Here is a 22444-nt window from a genome sequence, read left to right on the forward strand (position 1 = left end):
AGAACAGACATTGACGTTGAGGAAACTGAGGTGCAGAGAAGTTGAGTGACTTGTCCAAGGTCATGCAGCTGGCAGGTGGTGGAGCTGGGGATTAGAACCCAGGTCCTTTCACTGCCAAACACACACTCTATTAGGCCACAGTGCTTCTCCCCTTAGCCCATTCTGTGTAGGAATTGCTTTTCAGGCTTGATGATCTTTTTTCTAATAACAAAGAGTGACATGATTTAGCAGTGCTGTACACACAATAGCACTTAAATGCCACTTAAATACCATGGATTGATTAGTGAAAGCTTTCCTTTCTGGTTAGGATTTGGGTAATAATCATAATTAGTATTTGTTAAGTGCTTACTATGTGTCAAGCACTGTTTGAAACACTGGGTTAAATACAAGGCAGTCAGATTGAACACAGTCTTTGTCTCACATGGAGCTCACAGTCTTATTTTCTTATCATTGATACAAGAACTAATGCTTGGTTTTAAATTAGCCTTGAATACTCACTGACAATTACTTTCGCATTTATGGAAAAGACCATTTGGAAAATTAAAATTTAGTAATCCCAAGGAATTGAGGTGAGCCGGGGGAGGAGGAGAGGATGGGTTTGAGGAGCTGAAGTTGCTGTACTTCCTGGATTGTGCAGTACTGGCTGTGCCAGGCGGTACTATCTTGTGAAACTGTTGCAGCATGTGATGCCAGGAAGGCTAAGATGAGTCCTGGGGGGCAGGGGTCCCCAAGGACTAAATGGAAGTGCACCCCTAAGACCCCTGGAAGCAGGATCCCCGAGTGACTGTGGGGTTCAGAGCAGCTGGGGACTTGACAATCTGAGTTAGTAGCTGTACGGATCCTACCGCAACAGCAGGAGGAGAGTTTAGCTAACTGAAGGACTTGTGCTCCGTGATTTGGCCGACATTACGTGGTTGTCAGCGATCCAGCATTAATCACCATGTTATTAAGTTACAAATGCTAAAAATTAAATTATATTTTTGCTACATTAGGCTTCTTTCTAAACATTTTTATGAAGTAGGCAGTTGCCCTAGATTATAGCATTAACAGGGGCATAAATTGTTTTGTTATTATGGCCCTTAGCCCTGTACTTTGAGAACTGGTGTTAAGACTCAGTAATATGGTGAACTCGGTTATGAGTGTCATTTTCGAGGCTAATTTCCTGCCCTTTTAAGAGGAATTTAGCAGTTTGGAGGAGTTCTGCTTGTGCCATGCCAGCAGATACCCAGTACTGAGCTCGGCTCTGAACTGCCCACATTAAAGGGAGGAAAGTAAAGCGTGGATAATACAAAATGGTGAAAGTGGTTCAAGGACCTTATCAGCAATTCAGGGAGGAGGCATTATTTCAGGAAAGTTAAATGGGTGTCACTGTTTGGATTGCAGGGCAACAGAGGAGAGGAAGGTTGGAGTCAGACAAGGTTGTGACTGATAATGGAAAAAAAACCCAACACCCAAAACCCTGTCTTGCATAGTTTTACTAGTGGAGAACTGGAAGTTGTCTAAAACCTTGGGGCTACTAACTCCTCCTAGTCTTTAGGTGGCACAATAGTTTAGGAAAGCCGTGGACCAAGCAGCCTCCAGCCAACCTCAGTGTTGATTGCCAGTTGGTGTTGTTAGGCTGTGGAACACTCTCGAACATTGGGGTAACTTGAGATGCAGTCTGTTTCTCTCCCCCTTTCTCTCTCCCCCCCTCCCCCCAATACACATACACACACACACACACACTCTCCCTGGGAGAGCAGCTAGCTCTGGGAGAATTGCTCTGGTGAGGCTCAGGAAAATTCCTAGCCCAGGTGGGCAAGTCAGTAGTGTTGAACCTCCATCCTGAAAGCTCCAATTCTCTGAAAGGAAAAGAGCAGGGCTAGGAGGGAAGCACAAGGTCAGGAACAGGGGAGAACCTTGGAGATACTCACCTAGGGCCTTATACAGGTCTGGTCTCCCCTTCCTCCCCCCTTTCCCAATCTAGCCCCATAACCCTGGGTTCCCAAGAATCCTGAGGGAAGGGAACCTCTAGACTGTAGAGATTCCCTTCCCTCAGTCCTCTAGACTGTAAACTCGTGGTGGGCTGGGGGTGTGTCTATTGTCACAGCGTACTCTCCCAAGCCCTTACTCCAGTGCTCTGCACACAGTAAGTGCTCAGTAAATACGATTGAATGAATGAAGGGAAGGGGATTGCCACAGACTAGTAATACCCCTTTGCAATTAAAGGGGCCAGTGCCTCAGTGCAAAATTGCGAAGTATAGCATCCACAGGAGGATGGCAGATGGTGAGGCAGAAGTGCCTTCTGCTTGGCCGTGTGTTCTTGTCCTTAAGGTACATCTCTTCCTTTTTCCTTTAAAGAGTTTCTAAAGAAGGATGCTCACTGGACCTTACTAAGATGAACACATGACTAGACCACTTCAACTTTCTTGTCTTGATTGGCTCAAGCATGGGCTCATTTGATTTGGTCTGGTTCTTACTGCTGTAATAAAGAAGTTAGTTTGGGTGCTTTTTGGAATTAGAGGATTCTTTGTATAGCCAAGCACTTGGTTTCCTTTCTGCCAAGTAGCTGTCCAGGTTTCGCGTCCACTAAGTGATGTAAACGACAGTAAGTTGTCTTTTTAAAGTCTTTTAAGTCTGTTTTAGACAGCCTTCCTAAATGGGATTGCCTTCTAATTTTCTGATTCAAAGGTGATTATTGGTTTTATTGGTTCAGAAGAAAGAAATAGCATTCTGGGTGCTATTAAAAATATAAGAAATGCCATTCCTGAGTCACTCTAGTATTTTGAATCTTGTAGGATGTTTGGAGAAACTGTCTGATGGTTGCCCTCCTTAACACCCATCACAGCATCCGTAATTTTGCCCTCCTTGACACCCATCACAGCATCCCTAATTTTTGCTCTTAACTTTCTCTCTGGTACTGCATTATGGAAGCCTCACCCATAAAATAATTCAAAACCTTCTTGAGCCAATTGCTGTTTTCTCCCTAGACAACTTTTTGGGGTAACAGATTCACTGTGCTTACCCCCAGCTGCCTGAAGGGTTTCGTTTGTAGTGATATTACCACTCAAATTCAATCATTCAGTAGTACTTACTGAGTCTTATTCTTGTTCTAACTCTTGGGAGAGCACCAGAGAGTTAGTAGACATCCTTACCCTCGAGGAGCTTGCAGTCTAGTAGAGGAAATAGACACTAAAAGTTTCACTGAGTGTCTCTTCGTCCAGAGGAACTTAAATGTAAGTTGCCAGCTAGTAGTGCCTGGCAGGACACCTTTACTTTCTGAAGATTTGGAGACCTTGATCGACACGTCGTCGTAACTGGGTCCAATCAGTTTATCTTGTATCTACGCCAGTGCTTTGCATTGTGCTTGACACACAGTAAGCTTCGAATATATCCGAGGGTACGTATTAGTAGTTTGTGTCAACGCAGTTTTTATTTTCGAGTATAGCTCGAACTTTTAGAGAAGCAGCGTGGCTCAGTGGAAAGAGCCTGGGCTTGGGAGTCAGAGGTCATGGGTTCGAATCCCGGCTCCGCTACTTGTCAGCTGTGTGACTGTGGACAAGTCACTTAACTTCTCTGTGCTTCAGTTACCGCATCTGTAAAATGGGGATGAAGACTGTGAGCCTCACGTGGGACAACCTGATTACCCTGTAAATCTACCCCAGCACTTAGAACAGTGCTCTGCACATAGTAAGCGCTTAACAAATACCAACATTATCATTATAGCTGTAGGTGAGCTTTGGCCTACTGTCAGATGCACGATTGACTTGAGTCTCATTTGGCTACTTGCCATCTGCTGCTGTTACTAACAGTGGGAGGCAGCCTAATCCCAGCTCCTGGACCGGGAATGTCAGTTTGAGGCAGAGTGGGGAAAATCAGCAGCGGAAGGGTAGAAACCACCATCCCTGAGAGGTACGGAGTTAGGTATCAGGAGCCTGAATAGATTCCTGGCTCCTCTAGACTGTAAGCTCGTTGTGGGCAGGAAATGTTTCTACCAACTCTGTGGTAATTGTCCTCTCCCAAGTGCTTAGTTCTGTGTGCTCTTCACAGTCAAAGCTCAATAAATTCCATTGATTGATTGTCTAATGAGGAGTAGTGTGGCCTAGTGGAAAGACCACAGGGCTGGGGGTCAGAGGACCTAGGTTTTAATCCTCAGCTCCACCACTTACTTGCTCTGTGACCTGGGGCAAGTCCCAACTTCTCTGCCACAGTTCCCTCATTTGCAAAATGGATTTAATCCTTGTTCTCCCTCCTGCTTAGTCTGTGAACCCCATGTGGGACCTAATTATCTTGTGTCTTTCCTAACGCTTAGGACAGTGCTTGGCATATAGTAAGCTTTAACAGATACTACAGTTATTATTATTAAGATACCCATTCTTCAGAACTTCCTCAGACTGTGAGCCCTGTGTGGGTCAGATATTAGAAACAGTCTAATTCCCTGAGAACACAGTGAGTGCTTAATAGAGTCCACAATTATAAGTAGTCGCTGGCGAGGGGTGTGTGTGCCAGGCATATGTATATGGCATAAGTGCTATGATGACGTTTCCCTCCTCTTTCTTTCCGTAAACTAAGTATGCAGGGCTCAATTTAGACATCTCTGCTCAGGATACAATATTACTTTTCCACTCTCTACCGAGGTCATTTGCTTTCTGGATTGAACCTCTGAAAACTGCCTTTCTAACCCTTGACTTTCTTTTTGTCTTTAAATGTTGCAGCCTGTGGGAATTTAAGAACCAGACACTTGCCTGCTTCCTTCTACCCCCAACTTTTTTCCCACTACCTTGCTTTATTTCTTTCTGCTGAGGTTATATTGTATTTGTTTTTCAGATGAGATCCTTTTTGCTCTTCCTGCTGCATCTGAGCCTGTGATGCACTCCTCTGCAGGCAAGTCCTTTCTGCTAGACTGTTGTCCTAGAGTGTATCCTGTACTTTTGAGTCTTTCATCTCATTAACCTTGTTCAGAGTAGTTTGCATTTACTAAAGTTAGCATGGGTCCAAGAATACTTGCAATATCACTGACCTAAAACCGATAATTTAGATATCCATCCTTTACTGATGGCAGATCAAAGGGGATGTGGGGCAGAACCCTGAGAAGTGTCTTGCAGTTGTGTAGAAATTCTTGGACCCTTGATTTATATATTAACAGTTCCTTTTTTTTTTCCCCAAATGTAGTTGTACTTGACAGCAGCAAGATTTTAGTTGTCGCATTGGCTTTCTGAAGTATGCTATAGTTAAATGAATGCCAGGATCTAGCATTTACTTATCCAAATGCCCTTGCTTCCATACACTCTTAGTCAAATTCTTCTCTCCCATTTTAGTTAGAAGCTGCTTTCCTTACTCCCGGTGACACCCAAATTCTTTTGTAATCCTTGTCTCTGCAGAAGTTCAGCTTCTTTAATCATGTGCACATTTTGGGCTTGCGTAATTATTCAGTCAACTATTCAGCTTTAATCCGTGCTATTAACTTGCCATTAATATTTCATTTTACATAGCTGTAGCTTATTCTTTTACTAATGCTATTTTGAATCTGTCATTAAGTTTGCCGTAACTTTAAGAACACTTGCATTTCTCTAACTTTCCTTTCTGTCCATGGTCACAGAAAAAGTTATGGACTTGAAGGAGCAGCCAGGTAACCCTCTTTCGGCTGGTCAAGAGGATTTCACATCTGTACTGCTTGAAACTGCTGCTTCTCTTCCTTCTCTATCTCCTCTCTCAGATGCTCCTTCTAAAGAATGTGAATCCCTTGATCACTTACCAGCTGTAATGCCTACAAAAGATATTCTCCAAGACTCTTCACTTGACATTTCTAAAGAATCCACAGAGAAGGCAAAGAGCCCATTTGTAGATAGAGACTTCAGAGATTTTCCAGAAATGGAGTACTCAGAAATAGGATCCTCGTTTGCAGGGTCTCCAAAAGCAGAATCTGCTGTAGCAGGTCAGCCTAGAGAAGAAATACTGGTGAAGAACAAAGAAGAAAAAGAGAATGTAGTCAGTGAGCGTGTCCTCCAGTGCCCTCAAGACCTTCCAGCAGTAACTCTCCCCAAGTCAGCTGAAGAACAGGACAAAATTCTGTTTTCTGATAAAGCGAATTTTGATAAGGACAGTCTTGATGAAAAGGAAGGTGCAGTAATGTTGAAAGAAAATGTTTCTGCGAGGGAAGACTATGTAGACTTCAAACCATCTGAGCAAGTGTGGGAAATAAGAGATACTTGCCGTGAAGTAAATAATGTAGGAGTTGGTGGAGCTAATAGAGAGAGCAAGTTGGAAAGTAGTGTGGATGAGACATATGATGCAGATAGCCTTAAGGAAGGTAGTGAAAAAGATAGCGAAAGCAGTAACGAAGACATTTCTTTTCCTAGTTCGCCGGAAGTTTTAAAAGATACTTCCCAGGCATATATCACATGTGCTCCTTTTGAACCGACCGTAACAACTGAGGCCCTCATACCCAAAGCTTTTCCCCTGTTAGAAGACCATACTTCTGAAAATAAGACCGATGAAAAAAAAATTGCCGAAAAGAAGGCCCAAATTCTCACAGAACAAAAGAGTACCGGCATCAAAGCGACAAACCCCTTCCTTGCCTCCGCAGACGCTCCCGAGGCAGACTACGTCTCAACTGAGAGTCCGTCGAAAGCACCGCCGAAGGTTGTAGCAAATATGCCTGAAGGGCTTACCCCAGATTTAGTACAAGAAGCATATGAGAGTAAGATGAGCGATGGGGCTGGCCCAAAGCTGGCCTATGAAACTAAGGTAGACCTAGTCCAGACATCTGAGTCGTTCCAGGAGCCTCAACATCCTGCTGCCCAGCTTTGCCTGTCTTTTGAAAGCTCTGAAGCTTCTCCCTCACCTGTTTTACCCGACATCGTTATGGAAGCGCCTTTAAATTCTTTAGCTCCCGGAGCTGGCGCTTCCGTTGGGCAGCTTGATTCAACCCCTCTAGAGACTTTTGCACCCACCAATTATGAACAGACCAAACCAGAGGCTGAAAATCCCCCACCGTATGAGGAGGCAGTGAGTGTGCCACTTAAAAAGGAGTTGGAAGCAAAGGAGGAAATTAAAGAGCCAGAACAAGTTAGCGCAGCTGCTGAAGCAGATGCTCCTTACATCTCCATTGCGTGTGACTTAATTAAAGAAACAAAGGTCTCTACTGAATCTACTTCTCCAGACTTGAAGGATTATTCAGCTCCTCTGATAAGTGGGGGTATTGGGCAACCGAGGCCTTCTGACCTCCTCGAGGACTCTTCTCCTGATTCTGAACCGGTCGACTTATTTAGTGATGATTCAATCCCTGAAGTCCCTCTGCAGGAAAGTGAAGCCCTACCTCTGGTGAAAGAAAATTCAGTTGAAAACTTGTTCTCCTCCGAAGCTGAGGGTGGGAGCAAAGAAAAACTCAATGGGACCTCACCCGCTCTGGGAAAGCCGTATTTGGAATCCTTTCAGCCCGAAGACCCGTCGCAAACTGCCGTTCCGTTGCCATCGGAGCTGACTTTTACAGAGGTGGCCAAGAAGGAAAAGATACCTCTGCAAATGGAAGAGCTGAATACTCTGATTTATTCGGCCGCCGACTCGTTCGTTTCGAAGGAACCGAACATAAGAGAAGCAGTCCTATCTACGGATTCTTCTCCAATTCAAATCATAGAAGACTTCTCCCCATTAGTCAGTTCGAAAGCCAGTCCCACCGCTCAGTCGGCAAGAGAGTCTCCTGGCCAAGAGAAGGGTGAAATTGCCGATGCCCAAGAGGAGCCCTGGCCATTGCCCTGTTCAGAATTACCCCATGACCTCTCTCTCAAGAGTGTCCAAATTGAAGTGGAGGAGAAAGCTCTCGCCTTGGGATTGGAGAAGTCTCCTGATGTTTCGAAGAGAGATGTCCCCGAAGTATCCCATAAGTCCTCGTTGCCTGCAGATGTTTCTCCTTTGTCAGAAATAGTCAGTGTAGTCCAACCCAAAGCTGTTGTGAAAGAAGCTGAGAAAAAACCTCCTTCTGTTTCAGAAAAAGAGGAAAGATCACCATCAGCTCTATTTTCAGGAGAGCTGAGTAAGATTTCAGGTAATCTCGCATACCCAATATTACATTTACTAATCAGTTTTTGGTTTTTTTCTTATCTGCCATATCATAATTTTCTGTGGGTCATTTCACTAAATCCTGTCTCACCTACATGTATGTGGTGTCTCTACCCCCACGGGTGTTTCTCTTTTCACTTTCCTCAGTGATCCAGAGGGTCTTAATCCCTTTTTACCCCTTCCCACCAAACTTGACAATATGCTGGCTGCAGTGGATATTGATAATCTGGGAACCAGAAACAATGCCTTTTTCCAGGTAGCTTTCCATTTTCAAGCAGGCTGTTGGAGGTGGTGGCCCTAACTCTTAGAGCAAGGCACTTGGCCAAACTGGTAGGGGTATGGATTTTCCAACCAACTTAATGGACTCTGCTTTTGTGCCCAATCAAATTTATTGCATTCTTTTGTGAATCTTTAGGCAGATCTTTTCCAGTAACTGAATGTGCACTTTATAATCCTGCAAAGCAGTACTTGTTTGAACCTTATCAGTCATCTCCATTGTAAATCAATTGGGCAGCTTTTTAAAGGGGTGGGGCTAGGTATGCATTAGTTTATATCTTTTTGGCCCTTAAATCAATCCTCTGGCGTTTTCATCATGTAAAAATAAGAAGGTTAAGAAAGTTAGCATTTGTATTTTTCAGATACCCTCTTAGTTCCATATATTGGAGAGAGATTTATTTCCTTATTAGAGGAAAGAACATTTTACCAAAATTTTGTTCATCTCATCTTCTGTTTAAAATAGCCCTGGTGGTAGGGTGGAATTCCAACTGTTTGCATCCTCAGAGTACCTTAAGCATTTTAATTGAGCATAGGACAGAAATCTTGTTTATTATCTTGATGCACTTATTAAAAGCCTTTGGATTTACTGGGAAAATTACTTCCTAATATGAGTTTACTTAGGTTTTATTTTACTGAGTTATCAATTCTTAATATTTTTCTGCCTCTCAATAGTAGTTTATTTTAGGAATTCCATAACCTTTCAGCAGTTTTGGTGAGGAGTTTGTGTGTTTTTTCGATGCAAGTGTTTTTCCCAGAGTAATTTTAAAGGCCGAACACATTTTGTATACTAGGATCTTAAAAGATTTTCTAGCATTTCCCCCTCCTCTCTCACTGTTTCCCCTGTTTCTTACTCCTTTATCCACAATGTTATTTGAAGATGCTGCCTCGTGTTCTAAAATCATCCAAGGTGGTACACTGGTGGTGGTTCTCCCCCTACCAAAGCATCGATCTAATGGCTAAATGGGCTAGCTCTTGAATGCATGAGTTTCTGTTTCTGCCTAAACATCTCATTTAAACTTTTACCCTCACCAGGCTTTAGCTTGCCTAAGGAGGTTTCCAGAAATCCTCATGAGAAACTTTTCCTAGCAATTTCTGTTCATTCCCCAAGTGCCTAGGGTAGTGTTGGTGCTCAATAAATACTAATAAGCTTTTGGATAACTTGAATTCTGGCCCAGATCAAGTTTCTGATGCCATCATATGCAAAATGACTTCTGTGCTACTTCACAGAAAATTGTTATGTTTACCAGTCTTTTTTCAGTGACCTTCCAGTTATAAACTCTCAGAAGCCCCACCCTTCTTAGTAATGTAGTTTAAGAAAAGCTTTTTTAAAGCAACAGTGGCTAATTCACGAAGACGTAAACCAGAAATCTTCCAGAATTTTGAGAAGTTTTTTTTTCAAGGAGTAATTTGAATAATCCTTGTTTGAAAAGACATTTTAGAGGAGTTTTTTTTGTGGCTATGATTTAGCACATTTATGTGATTCCTTGTGTTCCCAAAGTTACAACAGCTCATTCTTAATCACCTCCTCTGCCAACCTCTTAGAAAACCAGTCTGATTTGGTCATCCAGCACCAGATTTTCCATGACTTTGTTTTTAGTTCAGAAATATGAGACGTTCTCCTATAAAAACACGGGTTATACTCTTGAAGGACCTCGTATTTTGGGAAAGTCATGTTGTAGTCATCATTGATTCAGTGGGGATTTATGGGTTAGGGGGTACACGATTCAAAGGTTCAGTTTCTGGTGTTCATTAGTATAGTATTGTTATATCCACCACTGGCAGAATGCTCTACCCCCTTGCTGCTTGCTACTGATGGAGGACAAAAATCTAAATAAAGCCTTCAAGGACTGATTGGTACAGTATAGTACAGCTCAGACTGAGGCTGAGAAGTAGAACAGCGTCACACCTCTAGTGAGGCCAGGTGGTTAAGCATAACACATTTTCCGGACACCAGTTCTACTCATGTCAACTCCTTCTATACCAGAACAAGCTCAGGTTGTGGGGAGAATGTCTTAATTTTGGGGTCATAATATAAATTACGAATTGAAAATGTGTTAGGGCAGAACTAACTACTGCTTTACTTTGATGCAGTTCTTCCAACATCCGTTTTAATTTCTCAACAAATATCTACTTTATTAGCGTTGCTCTTACTTCACATTCCTACCACCTTGCATTTTCTTCATGGTTAACTTGAGCATCACCTTAGAGAGAATGTGTCTATAAAAGGTACTTATATTCCTGCAGTTTTCTCTCTAAGTACCTTTTCTGGACCATTCTTCATTTTAGAAGTGATTTTTAAACTAGGATTTCTGACTAGGATTCCTCAGGCACCAAGGTTCTCCTGCTTTATAATATAAATTATATTAATGTCTGTCTCCCCCTCTAGACTGTTAATTTAACAGTAGGCAGGGAATGTGTCTGTTGACCCTGTTGCATTGTCCACTCCCAAGTGGTTAGTACAGTGCTCTGCACACAGTAAGTGCTCAATAAATTTCATTGATTGATTCAAGATGTTGGAAAGCTCTGGATTGTCTGACCCAGGGCCTACCAGTACTTGGGCTTCCTGGGGGTTAGTCCCCTTTCTAGTAACTATCAATAAGTATTTATTGAGTGCCTATCATGTGCAGAGTACTGAACCAAGCACTTGAGAGAGTATATTAGAAGCCAAAACCCCTGCAAAAACCTGCATAGTCGTGGCTTTCAAGTTGCTTACAGTTTAAATGGGGCGACACATACAAAGTTTCTTATAGTTAATAAGCTAAAGATAATGAGAAGGTGCATAGAAGAATTAATAAATGCTTAAATAGTTAACTTCCCCTCCCCCAGGCAGACAGACCAAGGTTTAAATATGCAGGTGCAAGGGTCGCCATTGTGAAGCACAGTGGTTGGCTGAGGTTAAGGGGGCACTTTGGTGAAGGGCTGTTAGCCCAATAGGTAGGATAAACCATTTGGGAGTCAGGCATGAGTCTGTGTGAGACACTTGTTCACTTAAATGGGTTTTAGTCCACAATCAGCATCTAGTTGATGAGCCCTCTTAATCTGGAGGTGACGATGACGTTGGAGCCTCCAGCCGGGAGTGACAGATGAGGCTCGGCCCCAGTCAAGAAGACCTCCGGGCGGAGAATTTGCCAGAAGGAATTGATTATAGTGGTATTGGTTTGCACCCTGCCTATCCCATTTTCTCGGTTGCTGCCAGTAGTGTTCCTCCTGGGGGCGGGAAGTGCAGCACACCTTGTAAAGTACAGGCAAGAATTTCACATATAAGGATTTTAGGTATCGCCTAAGCGACCACGGAATAGCGTAAATTTTCTCCCTTCTCTTCGTTCTTCGCATGCTCAGCTAACATCAGCAACTACTGTGGTTTTCCCAGATTTCAGCCCTTGGTGAACCGGGAAGGTTAGCTCCTGAAACAAGAACCCCATTAGTGGTATGAAAATTAATACACTTCCATAGAGAATTCAAAAGTGTAGGGAAGATTTAATATTTAGCCAGTATTTCTAATCTACCAAAAGAGTGGCTCTAGACAATAAATAGGGTTGGTCTTTGTGCTGCAGAAGGTGGTTTTGGTGCCATCTGGTGTTTACTGAAGAAAACTCAGTTTCATTGCCATGAAATTCATCGAATTGGGAAACAACGGAATTTTGAGCATTTTAGAGAAGTGTCCTCATGTTTAAGAAGCTCTTAACTACATCTTTGTAGACATCAAAAAAAGAACGTGTTCAGAGACACTGAAAAGAATGAAGTATTCACTGGATAGTAGTGCACACTATAACATGGATCTCACATTAAAGAAAATCCACATTATAATAATAATGATGATGGTATTTGTTAAGTGCTTACTATGTGCAAAGCACTGTTCTAAGTGCTGGGTACAAGGTGATCAGGTTGTCCCACAAGGGGCTCTCAGTCTTAATTCCCCTTTTACAGATGAGGGAACTGAGGCACAGAGAAGTTCAGTGACTTGCCCAAAGTCACACAGCTAAGTGGCGGAGCTAGGATTAGAACCCATGACCTGACTCCCAAGCCCGGGCTCTTTTCACTGAGCCATGCTGCTTCTCCAATAACATATGTTAAGGCTTACTATGTGCTGAGAACTGTTCTAAGCACTGGGGTAGATACAGGCTAATCAGATTGTCCCACGTGAGGCTCACATTTCTTAATCCCCATTTTTACAGATGAGGTAACTGAGGCCCAGTGAAGTGACTTGCCCAAGGTCACACAGCAGACAAGTGGCAGAGCCGGGATTAGAACCCACGACCTCTGACTCCCAAGCTCGGGCTCTTTCCACTAAGCCACTCAAGCTTTTGTGTGTGCTATAATTTCTTCCAAAAGCACAATTGCATTCAATCCAGATTTAGACACCGTCAGGAGGACCTTCCTTAATTCCCTTAATTCTATCCATAATGCATGCTAAAAACATGCTTTATGTGAAATTTGGGGATACTTGTAGCTACTTAATAAAATGCTGGATAGTTCAAAATTATTAATATGGTTTAAAGAGCATAGTCTAAGTAAGGCACTTTGCTAAGCCCTGAGATGTGTACGAGAGAAGCAGGGCAGATCCAATTTTGCTTAGTTTGTGAGGGTTCAGGTATTAGAATTAGTCTCGTTCCCAGTTTGATAATCAGGTCTTTACTAAATATCCATGCATTTGTAGGTGGTTGCTAGCTAGGTCAGCTGGGATTTACTGGCATATCTGCCATCATCCTAGATTCAGTCCTAGGTATGGAATGGAGCGTGGGAGTGCGCTTATTATGCCTCTGTGAAGAATTCCAAGGTAAAGGTGCCTGAAAATTTGACTGACTGTTGAGTGCCTCCTAATCACACTTGTGTGTGTCAAGCTATCACTTGGGGAGCCCTCTTTGATATTTCAGCAGAACAGTCCAGCAATAAGTGACTTTCCCACTCAGGATTTTAATATTACTTGGAATTTTCTCCCTCAGTGAACATCCATAGTGAAACTGACCACTTCAGCCTTCAGGGCCAGTCCAGAATTGCTCCATACATATGTGGACACAGCAAGAGCAGCCGCAAGGTAGGTAGGAGTCTGAATGATGAAGGCAAACCAGGGGAAAGAGGAGGGCAGAAAGTCAAGCGTGTGGGCAGAAAGTCAAGCGTGTGGACAGAATGACAACGGGAGAGAAAACTAGTGCAAGAGGTGAGAACCGGCTGTGTGGACTGAAGGTGAGAGAAGGCTGAGAGTGTGAAAGGGGTGGGCCAAATTAAGTTGGTTAGTTCTGGTGTTTATTTAAGGCCCTGCTCTGGGCAAAGTAAGCACTGGGGCAGATGCAAACATAAGAACACAGTCCCTCTCTCATAGGGAGCTCACAAAGAGAAGTGGCGTGGCGTAGTGGAAAGAGACCGGGCCTGGGAGTAAGATGGTCTGGGTTCTAATCCTGGCTCCGCCAGTTGCCTGCTGGGTGTCCTTGGACAAGTGAATTCACTTCTCTGGGCCTCAGTTTCCTCCTCTTTAAAATGAGGATTCAATATCTGTTCTCCCTCCTCAGACGGTGAGTCCCAAGTGGGTCCTGATGATCTTGGGTCTTCCCCAGCACTTAGTACAGTGCTTGGCACATAGTAAGCGCTTAACACACACCACAGCAGGGGTCTTATGCTGCTGCTGCTGCATCTTCACTGTGTCTTGTGGGAGCGGGGCATAATGGGAGCCCTGAGTAGCAGGGGGCTGAGTGGCTCCTCTCAGATGGCAGCCCTTAGTGCTTCCTTGCTCAAGCTGCATCTTCATCCCCACCCTGCCCCTCTGGGGAGAGGGAGGACAGAAAGCCTAGCAGTCGAATCCAGCCAGATTATTTCAAAACTGCAAACATTTTGTGGATGTCAACCAGTTCTGAGCATTCATTCAAATCGGAATGCCACTGAAATAGCAGCCCTCCATTTCCAGGCTGAATTTTTTTGTTCTGAAACTCCATTTGCCGGTAAGAAACTGAAGTGTTCTCCTTTAGTCTGTAGAGGGCGTTATATCACAGCACATGATAGCAGATTTGGAGGAAAAAAAATTAAACCCAGCTCTAAGTAATGATAAATCAAAGCTTAATTGAACACACCTGTTATTTACGGGGCTGAAACTCAAAACGTGATCAGTTTTCTTTGAATTTCATGAAGATATGTTCCACGTTTAAGATGGAAATCTGGGGGCAGCGAACATCGCATTTGGGCTCCTCTGATCTTATACTGGTATTATCAGTTCGTGCCCTTCAGTCACAAGAAAGTAAAAAAGTAAGTCTCTTCATTTTATCCTTTAAATTTTCCAATTGGAATTTTTCTGTCCTCACTGTGGTCATTGGCATCAGAGCGGTGACATGGAAAACTAGCCTCTTTACTGCAAAAAAGGGAATGTTGACATGCTGAGATTATACCGTGAGCAAAGTTTCACAGAGAGGCAGAGTTGCTTTAGAATGAGATATGAGTATTTTATGCAAGTGAGATGAATAATTTTAGCTAGTGTCTGGAATTCTATGAGTAAATGCACAATTCACATCTCTGCAGTCTCTGTCCTACCTGGCTGGAGAGTGGACATATGTTTTAGGACAAACTAGACTTTTACAGGGAAATAAGATAAAGAAGTCTTTAGATACCTTTGATCTTAAAAAGTATTAGTACATGAAAAGTTAACTTGTACTACAAGATGGAAATATTGAATTAATTTGACATTTCAGTATTCCAAATGCTCTTTATAAGGTTGTTAATAAAAAGGATTCCAAACAAAACTCGAAAGATGTAACTGAAGTCCAACAGTAAGATAGTAGAAATAGTATGGGTGAGGAGCGAGAAAGCACACATAAGAGACATGAGGGTGGAAAAAAACACCAGAAAGGCCAAAGACCTGAGTCTTCCACAGATTAAATTTTGTTTGTCAGTCTTCACCCGTTTTTCTGACGCATCTGTGATCCGTCCGATTAATGTCCGTAACTGCATCCAGCCCCACTCTGCAGATTTCCTATATTTGTGACTTGCCAACCTGGCAAAGGCAGTAATAGCCGCAATGGAGATAATTCCCCGACTTTGCAGCAAATTCCGGGCCCCAGAAAGGGAAACCGAAGGGCAAATACCTACACCGCAGAGAGGCGAGGGGAATCCGGAATGCGGTCCTGGGCTGTTGCTGGGCCTTTATGTTTTGGGGCATTAGCTGGAAATCCTCTAGCATTCTAGCCATCTTTGAATATCATATTCTGGACACGGCTCAGGATTAATAAATCAATGATATTTATTGAATGCCTACCATGTGTGGAGCACTGTCTTGAGCACTTGACTGATGCTAGGGCAATGCCATACCTTTGATATTGTGCACTTAATTTAGTTAAAGAGTGAGGAGGGTTTTTTTTTTTAAGTTTTACCCAATTTCTACTCTGAATATAATTCTTTAAAAATTCAGGTTAAACCTGGAAAAATCCAGATAGCGTACCTACCCTCAAAGGTTCTCAAAACACCTTTTCCCCATGTGGTTATTTATGACATGAAGTTAGAAGCACCTGCCTCTACTCTGGGATGCTTTGTGCTCTTTGTTCCTCATCCCCACCCTTCCATCTTCTCCTTCCTCTATTGAGCTCCTATCAACTCTATTTATTGCCATTGTTCTTGTCTGTCCGTCTCCCCCGATTAGACTGTAAGCCCGTCAAACGGCAGGGACTGTCTCTATCTGTTGCCGACTTGTTCATTCCAAGCGCTTAGTACAGTGCTCTGCACATAGTAAGCGCTCAATAAATACTATTGAATGAATGAATGAATGAATGAATCAAGAAGGATGCTTTGTCACTGTGGGAGAGTACCAGTTTTGGCACCCTCTGTTATTACCACCACTGACTTTAGCCACAGATCTTCCCCCATGTATTCCCTGCTCCTACTCCTTTCCATGGAACAAGAGGTACTGGTTTTGCTTCTTCCTCTTGTGTTTTTCAACTTGCTCTCGGGCCAAGGATTCTTTTTTTGAGGCAGGCTAAAAGGCACATTTTAAAAACAAACTTAAAACCTGATTTTTATCAGGAATTAGAAAAGCCAGGTATTTCCCCCACAAATTATAGCAGTTGTTTAAAAACTTGAAAAATCCACACCTCGTTGCGGGCTGGGAAGCAGGGAATGTGTCTGTAATGTTGTGCTGTGTCTCCCGAGTGCTTAGCACAGTGCTCTGCAAACAGTAAAGCACCCAGTGAATACAGTTCATTCATTCCATGAACATATACACTGGGTTGAGATCTGGTGAGATCATTGATGTGCTCTGGGATATGTGTTCAAAAACCACTGATGATTTTAGGATATACAACTTAGTAGCCAGTTTGTGATAATATTCTACAAGCCTGTTTGAGAGGCATATTCTATAAAACGCCACTACTTTTAAAAATAGTATTTCATAAAGCACCTACTATGAGCCAGTCATTGTACTAAGCGCAGGGTGAATATACGCTAAGCAGAAACTTTTTTTTTTAATGAGGTCATTAGAAGATAATCAGATTGGATGTTGTCCATGTCCCACACGGGGCTTGCAGTCTTAACCCCATTTTACATATGAGGTAACCGAAGCCCAGAGAAGTGAAATGATTTGCCCAAGGTCAGTACAGCAGACAACTGGCCGAGTTAGGATTGTACATTCCAAGCGCTTAGTACAATGCTCTGCACACAGTAAGCGCTCAATAAATACGCTGGGAATGAGTGAATGATCAGAACCCAGGTCCTTCTGAGTTCTAGGCCCATGCCCCACGTGGGACTGCATCCAACCCGATTAGCTTGTATTTAGCACAGTGTCGCATAATCGGCGCTTAATACCATTAAAAAAAAAAAGTCCCTGGGAAAATACACAGACCAAAAGGGACCGAAAGACATTTCCAAATCAGGATTGTTGGCTCGAAAATTCCTTACAACTCTTCTTTCACTGTAAAAGGGACAAAGGATCCATTTACCTAAGGTCTCATTGGGGGGGAAAAAAGTGGGATTTGAAAATGCATTGAAAATCCTGAAATCCAGGTTTTGCTTTTTTTTTTTAAAAGAAAAAAAAGGATTGTGCACGGGACCCTTAGCCTTTAATGGGCATTGTTTCAACGGCATTGCTGCCCTTTCCTCCCTTTTTTCCTCTGCTGCTCCGCCCTCCTCCTCCTCCTCCTCCCCGTCCAGGCCAAATGCCGGATCCCGGGGAAGGGGGGAGCCCGGAGGAGGCCCAGGCCGGCCCCTCGCCTTGGAATGATCCATTCCAAGCGCTTAGTACAGTGCTCTGCACGTAGTACGCGCTCAGTAAACACTATTGACTGAATAATGCGAAGGCCCGGCTGGGAGCCGAGCCCGTCAGCAGCACCCCCACGCCCCTGCCCCTTTGTGCCAAGCTGCCCTCCCCCCCTCTAGACCCCAACCCGCCTGCAGCACCCACCCGGCGGCCGCAGTGCTTTGCAGAGGCCCCAGCATTTGCACCTTTCCTCCCTCCCCCGGGCCGGGGGCCTTTTTAAGCAGCTTGGCCCGGAGCATTAGTAGCCTAGTTACAGATTGCACTGCGTCAGGAGGGGAGGCTCCACACCCACAAAGCGTCAGCTGACTCCAGTCCTGCAGCAGTCGTGCAGCGGGCCGACAGACAGACAGCCACAGACACTGCTGCACACCCACCTGCCCTCCCTCCCCTGGGGAAACCGAGGCCCAAAGGCCTCCAGTCCCCCTCTCCCACCGCAGCCGCATCTCTGCTATGCCTAATTGATCATCGCTCCTGCCGGGGGGGATCGTTCGACTAGCGATGGACGGTCAGCAGAAGAACTGGAAGGACAAGGGTAGATCTGCCTCGCTTTTTTCTCTCTCCTTTCTTCCCCCGCTCTCGTGCATTTAACCCTTTTTTTTTTTAAAAAAAAAAAAGCCATGCGTGGTTTTAGAGTAGGAGAGGTTCACCCCCCCCCCCCCCCATCCCGTTGCAATTGAAAATGCAGTCTAGGATTCTAAGATTTAAAAGCCCAAGAGAGAGGCCAGATTTGAAAACCATCAGCGGCTGGGTTTTGAAATGTAATGCGGCCTTTTTTTAATATATTTTCCGGGGCCCCGAGAGGAGCTCCCAGTTCTGCAGACCTCAGAGACGTTCGGTTTAGATTTGCACTAGCCTGATTTTGTCTTAGAGGCTTGCTTGCCGATCGAAGCGGGTGCCTGTTGTTGCAGTGCGGGTCTGGGTGAAATAATTCCTTCCTTTAGGCGACTAATTCATCTTTCCTTTAATTGGGCTTAATATGGGAAACGCTTCTTCTTCCTGCACCCGACAGCACCGTCGCTTAGGGTTGACATTTAGTCTCCTTGCTTTGGTTTCGTACTCAGAAAATAGATTTAACTCTCGCCCCCGTTCATGGCAACTAGGAACCTAATAATGGAGACTGATTTTTGTGTCTTCGTATCTTCCGATTGGAAGGACCGACGCGGAGTTTTAAATAAATGTTTAGCATTCAGGCACTAACCTTTGTCCCTGTGGTTGTCTATCAGTGATCCTTATCACTCTTCCTCCCTCACCCCGGACCAGATCCATTTAAATCTCTGTGGATCATTTAACATTGTGTAAGAAATTAAGGCCCAGAAGCCTTTTACCAAACATAAGGGGATTAAAAAAAATTTTTTTTGTCTTTGGAACACTTAAGATCTTGAGGCACTAGAGGCTGTAAAAACAATTCTGGTCATTTAACAGTTTTACTTCTAAATTGACCATCCATCGAGGTTCTGGGTTGATTTTAAAATATAATAATGTCTGGTATGTGTTAAGTGCTTACAATATGCCAACACTGTAGGTGAAGCGGCCAAGCTTAGTGGATAGAGTGTGGGCTGGGAGTCGGAAGGAGCTGGGTTCTAATTCTGGCTCTGCCCCTTGCCCGTTGCAAGTCACTTAATTTTTCTGCACCTCAATGACCTCATCGATAAAATTGCAATGAATACTGGGAGCCGCGTGTGGGACATAGACTGTGTCCAACCTGATTAGCTTACCTCTACCCCAGCGCCTAGTACAGTGCCTGGCACATAGCAATGCTTAACAAGTACTATTTTAAAAAAGAAACAAGATAATCACTTTGGACACGGTCTGTGTGTCCAAATGGGGCTCACAGCCTAGGAGGGAGTAGGGTTTAATCCCCATTTTACAGAGGAGGAAACTAAGGCACAGAGAAGTTTAGTAATGTTTACTTCCTCTCTAGACTGGAAACCCTTTATGAGCAGAGAACATGTCTGCTATTTCCGTTGCATTGCACTCACATAGTGAGCGCTCAGTAAATACTGTTAAGTGACTTGCCTAGGGTCCCAAAGCTGACAAATCGCAGAGTTTGGATTAGAACCCAGGCCTCCAGTTCCCAGGCCTTTACTCTTTCCGCTAGGCCCCGCTGCTTCCCTGCATGTAAATATATCTATCCTGTCAAAACAATTTGTATAAATGTGTATGTTCCTGGTGAAATGGAATGAAAAGAGGTAGGGTTATGAATGAAGCAGATTTAAAATAGTGGAATTTAAGTGGTTATGTGCCAAGCATCGTATTACTAGGGTAGATATTAACTAAGCAGACTGGACACAGACCCTGTTCCTCATGGGGCTTCCAGTTTGAGTGAGAACAAGTATCTTGTCCCCATTTTCACAACTGAGGAAACTGAGCCCCACAGAAGTTAAGTGCCTTGACCAAGGTCACACAGCAGTCAGGTGGTGGGAAGCAGTGTGATCTAGTGGAAAGAGCATGATCCTGGGAGTAGGGGAATCCGAGTTCTAATGCCAGCTTCACCACTGGTCTGCTTCGTGACCTTGTGCAAGTCACTAACTTCTCTCTGCCTCAGTTGCCTCATTTGTAAAATGGGGAGTAGGACTGTGAGCCCCATGTAGGACATGGACAGTGTCCAGTCCGATTAAACTGTCTCTACCCCAGTGCTTAGTACAGTGCCCAGCACATAGCGCTTATTAAATACCATATTAAAAAATATGGCCAAGTTGGGATTAGAACTTAGATTCATTCATTCATTCAGATTTTTTGAGCACTGTACCAAGCAGCTTGGGAGAATACAGTAACAGTCATATTCCCCCGACCATAATGAGCTTACAAGTCTACAGGGAATCTAGATCTCCTGACTCCCAGGCCCCTGCTCTTTCTACTAGGCCACACTGCTTCTTATTGCCGGGTTAGTGATTATGAAACAAAATTTTGTTTTGCCACTAATTACTGTAACTTTCACACCACCACATTTTTTTAGTATTAATTTGGGGGATTTGGTTACGGTAACGAAGTCCAAGAGGGAGTTGAGTATAAGGATCTAGAACCAAATCGAAGAGATTTTTTTTCTTCAGGCTTCTAAATCAGGAGTTGCAGGTAAAAAGAGATTGGTTCTCCAATTTGATAAAATAAGAAATAAATGGGGGTAGAGTATGCTCAGTCAATTAACTTAAAAAAAAATGTGGGTTAATGCGATGCTCCACACAGTTGATGAGACTTACAGCCACGCTTCACTCAATCAGTGGTATTTATTGAGCACTTACTGTGTTCAGTGCTTGGGAAAGTAAAATAGAAATGGAGTTGGTAGGCACAATTCCCATCCACAGGGAGTGACAGACATTAAAGAAGGTAAGGGAGAGGGGAAATAGAGTGTAATGATACGGACATCAGTGCTGTGGGTTGGGGGTGAGTATCAAAGTGCTTAACAGGTACACGGCCAAGTCGATGCAGAGAGGAGGGCCAATAGCGAAAGTAAGAGGTTGATCAGGGAATAGCACTTCCTATCACAGATGTTGGGGAAGCTTGAGGTGAGGGCAACCCAATTAAATCCACTCTGGAGCTGAGATTCATTTGGAGTTCTGTTCTTTAAATGTTAGCCCCATTGACTTGAAATAGTTTGGAATGGAAATCTGCACAAGTCCAGGCCAGGGCCTGCAAGCCAGTCTCAAGTTGGCCAGTGAGAAAATGGCCCGGGCCCAGATTCTGACAAGCTGACATAGGTCAGCCCTATTTCGGGCCTAGCGGGGCCTTTTCAGTCACCAGTATATCTTCTCCTCATTTTTCCCTTTCCAACTCCAGTACCCTGTATTTTTGCAATATCTGTTAAGCCCTTACTGTGTGCCAGGCACCATAGTAAGCGCTGGAATAGATAAAAGATCGTCAGGTTGGATATGGTCCTTGTCCCACATTGGGCTCACAGTTTGAATCCTCATTTTTACACACAAGTTAGCTGAGGCAAAGAGAAGTTAAGATCACACAGCAGACAAATGGCGGAGTCAGAATTAGAACCAGGGCCTCATAAATGTCCCACGTGCATCTTAAAGCTCATATAAACGTTCAGTCCATGTCTTCCCACTCCTCAAGAACCTCCAGTGGCCGCCCGAAAAACGCCTTACCTTTGGCTTTAAAGCACTCAATCAGCTCACCCCATCCTACCTCACCTCACTCAACTCCTACAGTAGCGCAGGGTGCACACTCTTTTCTCCTAGCCTGGAACTCCCCTTCCCCATACACCAGACAACCACTCTCTCCACCTTCAAAGCATTATTAAGGTCACATCTCCAAGAGTCCTTCCCCAATTTTGATACATGACCCTTGGGCATTTGACATTTGCCCCACCCCAAACCCCATAGCACTTACGAACATATCTTTAAATTATATATTATAGACTTATTTATTTTATCATGTTACTGTCCGTCTCCCCCTCTAGACTGTAAGCTTGTTAGGGACGGGGAACATGTCTCCCAAGCGCTTAGTACAGGTGCTCTGCACATAGTAAGTGCTCAATAAGTACCACTGATTGATGGATTGATCGATTGATTAACTCTTCCTCTGTGAATCTACTTGCCTCATCTTGCTCCCTCCCTTCCCATGAATGGGGGCCTTTGAATTTGTGTGTGTGTGTGTGTTTTCCTTCAAGGTAACCTATCCTCTTTGAGCCTTGGCAAACCTCGGAGACCCCTTAGAGCTGCAGTGAGTACAGAACGTACTTTATTGTTTAGTGCTATGGTAGTAGGCCTAAAACTCAGCAGTGTTGATTATATGAAAAATATTTGTGGGCCCCATTTTTTTTTACTTTTTGTGACTTCCCACGCTCATCAGGCCCTTCTATAATGAGTCAGGAGCAACCTTCATTCAAGATGCTTGCTGAGTAGTAATTAGTAGTAATTTTGCAATATTGCCTGCAGCATTAAGGACTGATGGGATTTC

The 22444-nt window shown here is 43.8% G+C and overlaps 1 protein-coding gene across 9 annotated transcripts in view; it reads left to right on the top strand.

Annotated features, from left to right (window-relative positions):
* The window catches only part of RTN4 (reticulon 4), a 72345-nt gene that overhangs the window by 32261 nt on the left and 17640 nt on the right, over window positions 1-22444 (top strand). For 3 of the 9 annotated variants that reach the window (XM_029071720.2, XM_029071723.2, XM_029071719.2), the window contains 2 exons: window positions 4807-4863; window positions 5579-8023. The exons of 1 other annotated variant lie outside the window; for it this stretch is intronic. In XM_029071720.2, coding sequence (XP_028927553.1) covers window positions 4807-4863; window positions 5579-8023 — 2502 coding nt within the window. Of the gene's footprint in view, window positions 1-4806; window positions 4864-5578; window positions 8024-17856; window positions 18072-22444 lie in introns of those variants that run through there. 5 more of the 9 variants (XM_029071724.2, XM_029071722.2, XM_029071721.2 and 2 more) reach the window with 4 other exon arrangements.

This window comes from Ornithorhynchus anatinus, chromosome 9 (genome assembly GCF_004115215.2).
Source record: "Ornithorhynchus anatinus isolate Pmale09 chromosome 9, mOrnAna1.pri.v4, whole genome shotgun sequence".
In the NCBI taxonomy this organism is placed as follows: domain Eukaryota; kingdom Metazoa; phylum Chordata; class Mammalia; order Monotremata; family Ornithorhynchidae; genus Ornithorhynchus; species Ornithorhynchus anatinus.